This window comes from Stigmatopora argus, chromosome 2 (assembly GCF_051989625.1).
Source record: "Stigmatopora argus isolate UIUO_Sarg chromosome 2, RoL_Sarg_1.0, whole genome shotgun sequence".
NCBI classification, from domain to species: Eukaryota; Metazoa; Chordata; class Actinopteri; order Syngnathiformes; family Syngnathidae; genus Stigmatopora; species Stigmatopora argus.
Window position 1 is genome coordinate 5,088,761 of NC_135388.1, and position 14,407 is coordinate 5,103,167.

Sequence of the window (14,407 nt, forward strand, 5' to 3'; positions counted from 1 at the left end):
AGCGACTTCAAAATAAAGTAGTTCCCTCCAGCTGACTTCGGGCATTATTTATTGATTATTTCATATTTTTGATTATGGGCATTATGTATTGATTATTTTATATTTTTTTATTTATTTGTTTGGTGTTATTTATGCACTTTTTTATTTTGTTGACTACTTATTTATTACTTGTTTTGTTATTTGTGCTCTTCTTGGTGAAGCCTTAAATGTCATACTTGTATAATGACAATGAAAGCATTCAATTCAATTAAGGCTCAAAATAAGCACATTTGTTACAAAACAAAGTTTACATAAAGGAGGGTGACTCGGGGTGGTAGTGCTAAAAGGAACACAAAACTATTCATTGGGATTTAGTAAAATTGAATAATATAGATATATTAAACAATCTGGCCTAGCTGGTTTGGATTTTTATACTACATACTTTATGAAAGATGGATATTGTTGAGAAAACTGGAAAAAAGTCATACAATTATCGATGTAGATTACAATGTAAAAAGCAAAACATGAAGCCAACACAAAGGGAATATAGAAATATTTTTTATCCAAAGGAAATCAGACCACTTGAATAAAAAGTGAAGCTCCTTAATTATTTTGTAATTAAAACAAGGAAACACAACCATGGTTATCAAATCAACAAGTTTATTAAATCTCAAAAGAAAAGCAGACCTAGTAGGTCTGTGGAAAAAAAAAATAACTGATTTGATTGGGGAGATTGAAGTTACCTTTTTCACAAATAAAGATCCAGCAGCTTTTTAGCACCAATCATTATTATCCATCGCATTAAATATAGAATAAATTTGACTTGAAAACAAACTAAACAATTCCCACATCACCGCAGTGGCGAGGAAAATGAACAAAAGATCCTTTGGAGTCACGAAAGACATCTGTAGTAACTTATCATAGCTGAGGGGGAATAAAAACCACGCTCGTCTTTAAATCAAACCAACACCATTATTTACACATCAAAACTTTAATAAGCAGAACCAAAAAAAAAGACGAGTGTCCTTACTGAGCAAAAAATATTTAAAAGCAGTCTGCATTAAAATAAACCATAAGACGTGATAAAGGATCAGGTCAATGATGAAAGATTAAAAAAATAATAATAATAATATGATTGAACAGGTGGAGGTCCGATCTTCGCCCAGCTATGATTGACATTCCTGGCAAGATGAATAAAAACAGTCCTGAGCCTAGAGATCGTGAAGTCCGCAGCACTCTTTTTGGACTTTTGGAACGGTACGTAATCACCAAGCCCCCGGCCAGCGTGTGCGTGTGGATTCCTGCGACATCTACGAGAATTGCTAGATTCTACTTTGGAGACATCCATTTTGTCATCTTTGCCTTACATAAACTTGTTTTTTTTTTCATATGCTAAAGCTGTTGGCGGGAGAAGCTTTTAAAGCTGAGCAATATTCGCGATGTCCATTATCGGGGATCGGGCTCACGGACATGGAGCGAACCACGGCGGGCGCGCCTCCTGCTCGTGGCCGGCGTTGGTGCAAGTGCGGCTTCAACTCCCGGGAGGGCTGTCGTCTTTACTGAAGGGCTGCGTGGAGCCGGGTTTGACCCAGGACAGGCCCGAGCTCTGCGTTCCCTTGTGCGGCTCCTCGGGTCGTCTCTAGATCAAATGACTAAAATTAATGCTACATACAAAAAAAATTAAAAAACTCTTTAGTGCACATTTGTCAAAGTGGCGGCCCAGGGGCCAAATCTGGCCCGCCGCATCATTTTGTGAGGCCCGGGAAAGTAAATCATGAGTGCTGACTTTCTGTTTTAGGATCACATTAAAATGAAGAGTATAGATGTATATTAAATTTCCAGATTTTCCCCCTTTTGAATCAATAATTGTAATTTTTTAATCCATTTTTTCTGTGTTTTTAGTTAAAAAAACATTTTGTAAAATAGAAATAAAAAAGCTAAAATAAACATTGTTTTAGATCTATAGAAAACTGAATATTCAGGGCTTTTAATCCATTTATAAAAAAATATATATAAATATATCTAAAATGGTCCGGCCCACGTGAATTCAAGTTGACGTTAAAACGGCCGCTGAATGTCACGAGGTTTGTTCCGAGACATTTTTTTCTTTCACCGTGTCGACATAAACTGAACACACATTGTTTACAAAGCTGATATGGGTCAGAAAAAGCGAACTACATCCCGGGAAAATAGTCCAAGTACTCCTGATGAACCTACTTTGTACGTGAACATTCGCTCTTTCGCTTCCTCGTGAACAGCTGGGTTCCATGGAGAAAAGCTGCAACACATTGGCAGGCCAAATTATTTCTCATGCACTACAAAAAACATACCATGAGTGAGTTCGGGCGATCGGACCTTATTGCGTAGGGATCGTCTATCTTGGGCTGGTCAAACAGACGACTGTTGCATAGTTTTACGCTGTCAACTACTTTGCTTTTGAACAACTGCACATCCTTCTCATACCTGAAAGGAGATAAAATGACGACTCAGTGTAAGACATTTCAATTTTAGAAGAAACTACATGCCATGTAAGCTATTATAGAATAAATTGTGGACACTTACAGTACAGCAGCTTCTGGATTGAGAGGTTCTGAGGTGTTAATCTTGTAGAAAATGGTACGTGCATACATCAGGACTTGCCAGATGTGGTTGTGATTCCGCCTTAAAAAAATAAAAATATCAAATCAAATACAATGCACTGTAGCGTAACCTGTGTAATTTGCATTTGTCTTCACCTCCATTTGGTGAAAGCTCTTTTGACGTCAAGCTCGCCAGACACTGGGTCGACAAGCGGATGGAAGACTGGCATGTCAAACACTAATTTCTGGCAATCAGAACCACAAAGACAATTTATCGTGGTGTGAGACAATGATGAGGAGTTTTTCAAACCTGGCCAATGATTATTCGGTCTGCTTCGATGAAAATATATGCAAATGTCTGATGACTGGATCTCTTACAGTGATCAAATTATCATCTTGGAAAGGTGGGGCGAGCAATTTTCTTTCTTTTGGGATGTGCTTAGAAAGCGTGATGGGTGGGGCGATTGAGTTACCAGACAAGCAAATAATTAACCAAGGTACTTTCATTTATCGACAGTGAAATTATTTTTTGCTTTGCATTGTTTTGCGGTCGCGTTTCACGGTGAAATCCGTGTCCCCTCTTAGAGGTCAGTGTGGATAATACAGATATGGATAAAACACGGGGCTCTCGAGCTGCATGTGGCTATGGTGATTATCGAAAGACTTAAAGAGGATATTTTGTGGAGTTGTTGACATTTTTTTAATATATTTTTTTTTAAATATTATTAATAGGCCACAAAGAAAACACTACTCACTGGACAATCGCCATCTGGATAGTTATCCGGGATATACACAGTGAACTTGAACACTCCATCTTGGTACAAACCATGTCTGATAAATATGACGCCAAACCACACTGAACAGGAACGACACATGGGAGAGAAAAAAAAAAAAAAAAAATTAACACTCGCAAATTTAAAGATGTGCTTTAAATCATCTATTCTGTCCATACTTACTAAGGGCCGACTTGTAAGATGGCTGCACGTAAATTCCAGGGAGTTTTTGCTTAATCACAAGCGTGCTGCAAGTTGTATAAAAAGATAATCAATTCAAAATTCAAAACGCAGGGGAGAAAACATATAGCCACACTTAAAATTGTTTCACATGCACCATCTCGGCTACTTACAACTCAGCCAGAAGGGAGTATTCCAAGTAAAAAGGACCGTACGGTGCGTGCGGGCCATTTGCGGAAAGGGCGGGGCTACCAATCGATGCGGGCTTGGTAGCCGCAACCGCGTTCTTGGGAATGGCCGGGAGCTGCTTCTTGGTGAAGGATAGCCGGGACGGGCTACTTTTTAGGTCGCCCTGGTCCTCGCTATCAGGCCTCTGCAAAGGAACATGGCTGATAGCTCAGCATCATATGACCACTTCTCAAAAAACAAGGGCTTTGTGGGAAATTTCCCAGTGAAACGTAAGTGAAATTTTCACAAATATGCCAATTTACTTTTTGGTTAAATGATATAGACATAATATCATATTGGTTCCGTGTATTCATCTTTTTGTCTGAGAACAGAAGACGTGATAAGGTATAGAAACATGGACATTTAAATGATATATCCATTAAAGAATAAAGATGTCAAAATATTATGTAAAAAGGTTCATGTATTTTAGTTCATTCCAATTTGAATAGTTAAGAAGAATCATACTGTCATTTCACAGCAGATGTCCCTAAAAAAAAGACTTTTTCGACGGTCGTAATACCTTTCGATTTGTATTGGCAGACATGCTCCAGAAGTTGCCGAGGTTCATTACTCATGTAGAACTTGAGCGTAGTATCCCCTCCCTTCTTTAAGTAGGGCCCATGACATCTGTGGGCCGGGCCATGCAGGGCAGTTTATGTGGATCTATAACTGAAAATAAACACAAACAAAAACTGTAAAATGTGCTTTAACGTAAAAGTTATCACATCTATTGCAGAAAATGCCCACTTCAATATCGTGATAACATTTTATTCACAAGAAATAAGTCACATATACATAAACAGACAGCCATCTAAAGAACATATGCTCATAAGCCCAATCATACATAGAAAAGACCGTGATTTAAAAAGTAGTTTTATTTTATTTTAAATAATATCCCATTCGAGCCTACTGTATAGACAGTATTTTTATAGGGCTTTGGTTTGGCAACACAAATATGACTTGGCTTTAATTCTTATCTTCGAAAACTTAAAACAATGACAGGTGATACCATTGTTTATACACAGCTATACCATTTATTGTATACAATAGTAGATAGACTACATTTTCTTATAAGCTAAATAACTTGACAGAAGTGTGACACGCCTCACGAGCTATCAATTTACATCGTCATTCGCCTAGCTGTGGCTAGGATTACTTACCTACATGTATAACGTCTGACTTACGCCTAGATGCTATTTTTGAGGGATTGTATTTACTTTCAAATAACGACTTTTCAGTGCTCGTGGCAGTTTAAAAATCAATCTGACGTAACCTCACCCCTACCTTTAGCATTAGCTTAAGTGTATAGACAGATTCAGCATCGATGACAACTTGTACGCCACTCAAATTCTAAACTTTAAAACTCCTGTTCCCGGTAAAGACGCAAAATAACAATTAAAAAATGTTTACCGTGTCTCGCGCGTGGTAAAATCATCAGCTCTATGCCATTTCCACAGTTGTAAACACGGCTAAACTAGCAAGCTAGGTTTGTAGCTAAACACTTTGACAGCCGGAGCTCAATCTAGCACAATGGAATCTGGGCGTTTCTATGGTCGAACTCGTATTCTTATTGGTCGAGAGAAAATACGTTCTTTTATCTAATAGGCTTATATAAAGTCAGAAAGATGTTTTGTCAACACTGCAGCGACGACGTGTGGAGAAAACATGAATTAGAATCAAAAACAGTGCGCACTGTACGAAAAGACTAAGAGACACTTATAAAAGGTTATTTAATTTCGATTTATAACCCCCTAAAAAATAAAATAAAAAATAACACACTAATACAGCCTGTATTCATTGTCAAACAAGCTATACATGTGAAATATAACTCGACAAGCAGCTGTCTGCTTTAACAGCTGTCAAGCGCCAGTTTGGTCATGACATAAAATTTGGCTTCGTGTGGAGTGTTTTGCGACTTTAATTTATTAACTAGTTTAACATATTATTTCATGTTATGTGTGATCGATCACAACACCAATAAGGCAATTATCCTGTAAGCCTATTATCCAATCAGAAATGCCAACCTCAAACACAACTTGGTCAGCTGGCTCATTATTTGGTTCAGTGAATTAAACATCACAAATTGATATAACATTAGATCCGGTTTGTCAATATATATATATTTTTGAAATACCTCTTCTCATACTACTGCAGTTTAAAAAAAAAAATCAGTCCTCATTTGAACTCATATGACCGTCATAACATATGAATGTTGTTCAAAATCATTTGGATGTCAAAACAATGTATTGAAAAAGACAAGGTAATTTAAATAATCTTAATTAATCAACATTTAACTGGCCTGGCAATGTTTTTTTTCCACCAATGGTCGCATGATTGCCTTCCATAAGGCTCTTTTCTATCATTCACATAACATAATTTGGCAAAAAAGTAAACTAAGCTTACCATTGTATTGTAAACAACAACAAACAGTAAGGATCCACGTTATGACAGGGGTGTCAGACTCGGGTTGGTTCACTGGCCGCTTTAACGTCAACTCGATTCCATGTGGGCCGGACCATTTTAGATATAATATTTAGATTTTTTTAATAAATGGATTAAATGAACTGGATTAAAGGCCCTGAATATGCATTTTTTTAATATATCTAAAACAATGTTTATTTTAGCTTCTTTTAGATATATTTTTACATTTTACAAAATGATTTTTGAACTAAAAACACAGAAAAAAATGATTTAAAAATTACAGTTATTGATTTAAAAGGGGAAAAATCAGGAAATTGAATATACATCTATACTCTTCATTTTAATTTGATCCTAAAACAGAAAGTCGGCACTCATGATTTACTTTCTCGGGCCACACAAAATGATGCGGCGGGCCAGATTTGGCCCCCGGGCCGCCACTTTGACACAGGTGGTATAGGATATACATATTAGTCAAATAGATTACACAAAATTGTCTAGAGAAATATAAAGAAATGACTTGGTAAAAACCAATTCCCTTCTAGGACCTTTAAACAAAGGTAGGATAATACAGTAAATATAGCAAAGTTACAGGGCAAACATCTAAGTGGCCGTGATGACACAACAATACACACTTGAAATTGGAAGTTTCGGTGCACTGCACAGCAAACGTCTCTCGGGGCTTAAGCTCATCCACGCCATCTGCGTCTTGCGTTCCTTTTAGTTTTTGACCACACTTCTTTCCCGTTCCGTTGATGGATTGATTTCCTATCAATTAAGCCTAATTATATTTCTTTGGGCGGAAAGAAAAAAAAATCTAATTTAACGCATGAGCGGTTGTATTAATAGGGGGAGGAATGACATTGTCCAAGTTTGAGAGTAAATAGAAATTATTGACCTCATTATTTGCTATTTGATTGTATTTTGTCCCATGTACACTTGACTGACAAAGCTAATTAGTGTCCTGTTTGCTTATTTCAGCGGGGGCAATGGGGAGGCAAGGTCGCCTGTTTTTTGTTTTGTTTTTTTTGACGGCTACAAATCAAAGACGACCTCCAAACAATAAGTTGATGGCGCCTTTGCTTTCCTACGACATTGGGATCAACTATCCGGCGCTAACAAATGCACACGCCAGTGCATTTCTAATGAGTTACCTATCACTCATCAACTTGTGACCTTGTTTTGGTCAAACAAATATACTAATGGACGTAATGACTGCGGGGGAATTGGATCAACTAATTGAATGTGTGACACGCTGCAGTTTTATTCTTCTACCACCCGGCCGTAAACTTTCTTTTAACTTTAACAATTGGAGAGGCACTCTGCTCCAAAAGTATTGGAACAGCGTGACTAATTCCTTATTTTTGCCGTTGAGCAAACACATTTGGCAAAATGTCAATATGAGACAATATGTCAAATACTTGATGTCATTTAAACCAAAATAATCATAGTAACTAACCCATTTTTTTACAAGTACAGTGGTACCTCGACATACGATCGTAATCCGTTCCGAGACTGAGATCGTATGTCGAGCTTTTCGTAACTCGAGCGAACGTTTCCCATTGAAATGAATTGAAAACAAATTAACTTGTTCCAACCCTCTGAAAAAAAAACCAAAAACAGGATATTGGATTGGAAAAAAATGTTTTATTTCTTCTAATTCGCCATATATTGACAAAGTAATAAATAACGAGTGGTTTAATAGTAATAAAATGTGTTTAATAGATGTAAAATTAGACGCATTTCGCGGAGGGGAGTGACAACGACACACACGGAGGCGGAGGGGGGCGGCTTGGGGGGACTTTATCCACGGCACTTGTAAACGAACAAACAAATTTTAATTAACTTGGATAAATATATACAGACACACTCAAACATACGTTTAATGTACCACAAAGTACCACTGTATTGGTATAGGAGAATCCAAGCTAATATTTCCCTCATTTAGTTTGCTGTCAACAGGGGCTGTTTTATCATCTATAATTGTTTGCATTTTTCAGTCTTCATTTCAATCCGGACGGCCAGCGGCACATTTAAACTGGAGATGAAATATGTTCTTTCCCGTCTCGGTTTTTCCTCCGAGAGTTTTAGGCCGCCCATTCCGCATTCACAATTTGGTTTAAATGACAGTTGGTGGTCCCCAGTGGTCGGCGCCTGGGCTCCGAGAACGAGTGGAAAACTGATGACTCCATTTCGGGATAACGCATAATAACAACGTTAGTTTGAATAAAGAAAGTCAGGCCTAGATTTAAATGTAATATTCATTTTGCAAATATGAACAACTGGGGAGCAAGGGTTAAAATCCAGCGAGTTGGCAGATCCTTCATATAGCAATAGTCTTCCCTTATCCCCGAGGCTACGGTCGGGTTAAAACCTCAATGCGGCAATTATTTGCTGTAATGACTGCACTTCAAATAAACCCAGGGATTTTATTAAACCAAATGAGAGAATTGTCTGCGTATTATCACCCTATGATTGACAGTGACAAGTGTTGGGTGCGCTCGTGTGTGAGCAAGACAAAAGAATCTTTTCCAAAAGCTCTTTATAATGTTACCTCTGATAAGTTGCCGGCCAAAAAAATCTATGCTAACAAATGGAGAGCGGGATGGAGAGTGCGTATTAATTCCTATTGTCGGAGCGTGCTAGGAGATGGCGAGTAATCTGCCAGTCGCAGTCGCGACTGCCCTTCCATTCATTCACCCGACTGGCATTTTACACAACTAATGAAAAAGAAATCCATTGTGCTGATCATATGCATAGATTTCCCCGCATCAAAATAATGAAGGAATAGAAATATTCATAATAAAAGTAAAGGTCAGTCACCACCATAGCTAAGCTTCCTAAGCTTCAACCTTTGCAGGATCGGGATTCGCTGATAAAAATCGGAACATTTTTGGGGGGTTTCTTAGAATAGGTTTGTCATGCAAGTCATTAAAAAAACCTATTGGTTAAAAGAAAAACAGATTGACGTGGTTAGATAGATTATATCGTATCAGTAAATACATTGACGGCTTTATTGTGTATGACAGTGGTCTCTGAGGTGTGGTCCGCGGGACGGAAGTGGCTCGATAGGGAATCCGATCCGGCCCGCAAGGTATTCTGCATAAATGGGACTTTTACATAATTAAATGGTTTCATTTTTTCGACAAGGGTGTCACAAGTTTTTGAATTGTGTGATCAAGTGCGTGCACTATTGCACATTCCTGAATTCCTTCAATGGTGGCCAATGAATTAATAAGGAACCTTGGAATGCCCCAATACCAACAAAAAGTAAACTGGAAATGCCATAAAAATCAGCAGGAACCGACAAACGAACAAGAACCATCCCAGAAATCCCTTCAAAATCAATAGGAAATGATCCAAAATTGACAATGATATATGTCCATTTCACTTTACCAACAGAAAGTAACCAGGAAATGCCCTAAAAATCAGCAGGAACCGACAAACGAACAAGAACCATCCCAGAAATCCCTTCAAAATCATCAGGAAACGACAAACGGACAAGAACCATTCCAGAAATACCTTCAAAATCAATAGTAAATGATCCAAAATTGACAATGCTATATTTCCATTTCACTTAAACTGGCAGTGGATGCTCATCCCTCCACAAAGAGATTGGACATCTAGCCCCATCAATTACTAAATTAGCTTTTTCAGCCAAAAATAAACCAGCCCGGCCCACATGAGATCTATTCGGCATTAATTTTGCTCGCAAACCAAACTCTCATGGAAAAGTATCATTGTCAAAAAAGGCAAGAGTTATTGATAGCGGCGAAGTTTATTGAATGTACAATGTGAGCAATATTCTTATGAAAAAATATGGTATATGTAGTGACTGTTGCCTATCTCTGGATTCAAACTTTATCAATTGAAACTTTTGGTTATGTATCACGAGCTACTGTGTGATCCCCAGCTCTAGTGTGAATGTTCTCTTGTGATTTATCTTGTCTATATTTCACGCTACCTCTTCTACCTTTCGCACCTACGTCCTTTCATCTTTCCCGCAGCAATATAGGTCACCTGGGCTTGGTTCGGCACATCTTCTCACTGACTGAAGGACATTGACAGCATTATTACTGCCTGCCACAACATCCACACTGAGCCCTGTCTGCATATGCATCATATATTGGCATTTATTAGTGCCATGCACTAAGTACAGGCCATGTTATTGAATTTGAATATCAGATCTTAACCACATCTAGAGCGCCCCTGGAAATATATTCTATTAAGATGAAGCAAGTGCGTTTAATAACACCAAGACTAATAAAAGGAAAGCAGATTTCAAATCAAATTTATGAATATTGCACCCAAGCAGGAAAAAAAAAGAGCGTTGTCTCAGACATAAAGATATTTTTGGTTTCGTATTTCATGTATGGACGTCCCACTTTGCCAAAAATGATAGTACTGATTTAATTACGTTAAATACAGTATCATTAAATACGCCATTTGTTATCTAGTGAAGCCATTTTTAGAGAATGTAAGAATGAGAACATCTGGAGGATAATGAATAATTACAAACTAAAAGAAATAGCCGATCTTAAATTCACTACATAACTGAAAAACAATTTCTTTATTTATCTAAATTTTCACTACCCATTTCAAGAGTATAAGACACATTTGTCAAAGTGGCGAAACGATGATAACTTTTGGATTGACACCTTTTCCTAGACAACAACATCATATACACCCTCACTTATTATTTGTCTTATCCAACGTTAAATGATATAATGAAAGTCTTCCACCCCAGCAACTTCCCTCCGATCCATAATTTTCACTGCGTGTCGATGTAGACAACATTCCGCCCGACGGACTCGGTGTGTAAATTCGGACTCCCGCCGGAGCTGTGACTGTCACTTGCCGCCCGGCTAGTGCCAGGCATTGATTGTCGTATATATCTTGTTCGCTACTTCCTAAACCTTCATCAACAGATGTGACTGCAGAATTGATTAGCAGCAAGTCAATGACAGGTCTCTCTTGGAAAACATTCTTATTTATGTACGTGTTTATATGGAAAGCTTAGAGGGCCATTAGTGGGATTACCTTTGAGACTTGGCGGAACAACAGATGTTCAAGGACGGCTCAATCAATTTGAAGCTGCCGTTGCCGGAAACCAGTCACGCATCTGCGAGAGCGGATAGACGCTAAGAACACTGCAATTAGGCAGCGACCGATATATACACACTTGTGCCGAAACTACACACAAAGAAGGAGAATAGACTCAAAACTTGACTTGGACAATGCATTGACAGAGGAAAGTGACTAAACCCTACTAATCAGACACCGGTGTGACTCGTATAACTAGTTTTCGTGAGTGGCATGAAGCTAAATTCCATCGCCACGTTGCAGATGGAACAAGCAATGAAAATGCCATGATGTGTCTATCACATGTTCTACTACAACACAACTGACAGTTCACGACAAGAAGTTGGAATTTAAAATTTGATCATCCAATTTGTGAAATATTGTAAGAAAACAAGACCTATACTAAGCATTATTTTTTTGTAACAAGGATGAATGACACGTTCGAGAGAAATAATTTTTGCTTTCGACGCCACGCATCGAGCGGATGAGTGGTTAGCGCGTTGGCCTTACAGTGGGGGACCTGAGTTCAAATCCAGGTCGGTCCACCTGTGTGGAGTTTGCATATCTGCGTGGGTTTTCTCCGGGTAATCCAGTTTCCTCCCACATTCCAAAGACATGCATGATAGGCTGGTTGGACACTCCAAATTACCCCTACGTATGAGTGCGAGTGTGAATGGTTGTTTGTCTCCTAGTGCCCTGCGATTGGCTGGCCACCAATTCAGGGTATCCCCGTCTCTGGCCCAAAGTCAGCTGGGATATGCGCCAGCACCTCCCGCGACCGTAGTGAGGATAATGCGGTTCAGAAAATGAGATGAGATGAGAAGAAATAGAGATGCACCAAAATCTAAGGGAATGAGACAATACCGCTGATTGGTATAAAAGGGGTCAGTGACGTTCATGCAAAATGCCCTCTTAGAAATTTACCAGCCTATTCAGCATATTCATATTTTTTCCGTGCAATTTTTTAACAACTGTAATAAAAATGTTGTACTTCTATAAAACGGGAATACGGTCTATATCTAAAAAAAGTATGTGTTATGTACATTTAATGAAAACAACTATTTGACCGCCAGGCTCGATATCTTAGCTATAAAGCTTGAGGAGAAACTATTAATTAATCATTATTTTTTTTCTGCATAAGTGATCATGATACTATGATAAACAATAAACAAACAAACAAACAAAAAACAACTCAGATTAAATAGAATTCTGGATGTGTTTCAGCATTGTGAAAATCATTATCAGCCTCAAACACAAGCACTGTTTTAATATAGCTCCTGTAGTATGAACCATATTTAATAGCTTGTTAATTAAATCACTCCCTTTCCGAGCAGAAAGGCCTCCGTTGTAAGTAAAAGATTATCAAGCAGCCACAGCCTGGAGTAAAGAACCATTCCATTTATGCTGAGGAGCACATTTAATTACACCGGCGTCCCTATTAAATTTAAATGAATGTTTTGATATGGATATTTTTTCATTATACAGTCAAATAATCTCAATTCGGTGTAAACTGTGAAAAGCATGGTCTTTTTTTTCAATTTTCTGAATCAAAAGTGTTGCTCACCATCTGCCAGTCAAGTGGGTGCTTTCTTATCTCCACCTGCTTATTAAAATTAAGTCACGACGCAAACTGGTATTTAAAAAGTTGAAGTGAAACAATTTGCATTGGCGGGGCGCAGAAATGCTAATGCTCCCTCCTTCGCTAAGCCGCCAAATCGCTGTCATCCATTTTGGGCGCTGATTGCTTTCCGCCCGGATGCCTTCATTTCATTATTGCGGAAATTACAAACATAAAGAATATCGCTGTAATATTCCCGCTTTTTGTCAACGCTCAATCAGCCGTAATGTCCTCATTTTTTTCCGCCGCCAAACTCATTTTATATTATCTTGCCGGTGTCCCAAAAGGGATTTATTTCATTTATCGGGATTATTGAATTAAATTAATCGAGACGCACTTAGCACGAGCAGAACAGGGGTACCTTATCCGTGGCGAGAAGCGAGGCCTTGCTCTTTACCGCTAAGGAGGCAAACACATCAAGCGACCATTCCTTTTGTTGCATAGCTCCTGAATAATTCATTAAATTGGGAAACTAACGTAACGAAATTGATTTTTTAAACGCTATCTTACAACCAAATCAGTCACGTGAGGCCCGTTTTTAATTTACTGGGGCAAACAGACAACATTTTAACTTGTCAACATGTGTGCTACGCTAGCATTTTTAGTTGCAATTCAGTATTTTGAGTGGGCTACACATCATCAAATTAAGATAATATGATCGCTTCCTCAACTAATCGTCCTAAATAAACCTCCTCTTAATTCAACATAGTTCCTTAACCTCGGGATACAAAAAGCTAAAGTTATATATTTGAAAGGGCTTTGTCATGACCGAAATAACAGCAAATATGTGACTTAGTGATCTCCCATTTAAAGCAAAATCCACAAAAAAATCGGTCTTTTCACATTACATTTTAGATGTTATTCACCAACACAAGTTAGCCAAAATGATAACATCTCCTGAACCTTCTTCAGAATCAGTTGAAATGCTACTCCAGTAAAAAACTGCAGATGGCAGCCTGTTTCCACTGTTGAAGGCCACATTGTCGGTCTCGACTTAACCGTTCCTGCAAGTGCACTGTGTTCACTTTTCTATAAAACCTTTCTTTTCATCTCCACCTTTCAGCACCAAGCCCCCACACCTTGGATCGAGCAAGACCACCTGTTCCGGCAAGCACGTTGAGAACTGCAACCAGCATGTGAGGTCCCCCTCGACGAAAACCCCCAAAATTTCATGACTGAACTGCATTTTGATACAGTTAGTGAGTTAAATCTCCCTTTCTCCAGTCTGGTTGGCACAAATTAACACACAATCCTGAATGAGCGGCTGGGTTTTGGTGATTGATGGAAATTACAGGGCGGGTTGACGGCCATGCCAATCACACACGTGTCATGGTTCAATTTTCTCCATGTCAGTAAGTTCACGGCTTTGTTTGGAAACCGCCACGCGCACAAAAACATGTTTTATTACCAAGGAAAAAGAAAGAAAAGATGTTTTTGCTTGCAATTTAGCTTTTTTTTTTCGCTTTCCACCACAACCAAAGGATGGACGGACACCAAACCATCAAAATAGGCTTTCCCCAAAAACTCCACACAAGCTAACCTAAAGATTT

At 38.5% G+C, this 14,407-nt stretch overlaps 1 protein-coding gene across 2 annotated transcripts; it reads right to left on the reverse strand.

Moving 5' to 3' along the window:
* Positions 1–687: 687 nt before the first annotated feature.
* Positions 688–11,416, reverse strand: aktip (akt interacting protein). 2 transcript variants are annotated; one of them, XM_077594991.1, is made up of 10 exons: positions 11,198–11,416; positions 4,260–4,408; positions 3,685–3,884; positions 3,515–3,579; positions 3,314–3,414; positions 2,715–2,803; positions 2,542–2,640; positions 2,335–2,442; positions 2,197–2,257; positions 688–1,618 (listed from the first exon to the last, which is right to left on the reverse strand). In XM_077594991.1, exons 2-10 carry the CDS (start codon positions 4,305–4,307, stop codon positions 1,511–1,513), a joined length of 879 nt encoding a protein of 292 aa, XP_077451117.1. In that variant the 5' UTR covers positions 4,308–4,408; positions 11,198–11,416; the 3' UTR covers positions 688–1,510. The 2 variants fall into 2 exon arrangements, with proteins under 2 accessions (XP_077451117.1, XP_077451116.1); XM_077594990.1 differs by lacking the exon at positions 11,198–11,416 and adding an exon at positions 5,150–5,295.
* Between the last annotated feature and the right edge of the window lie 2,991 nt (positions 11,417–14,407).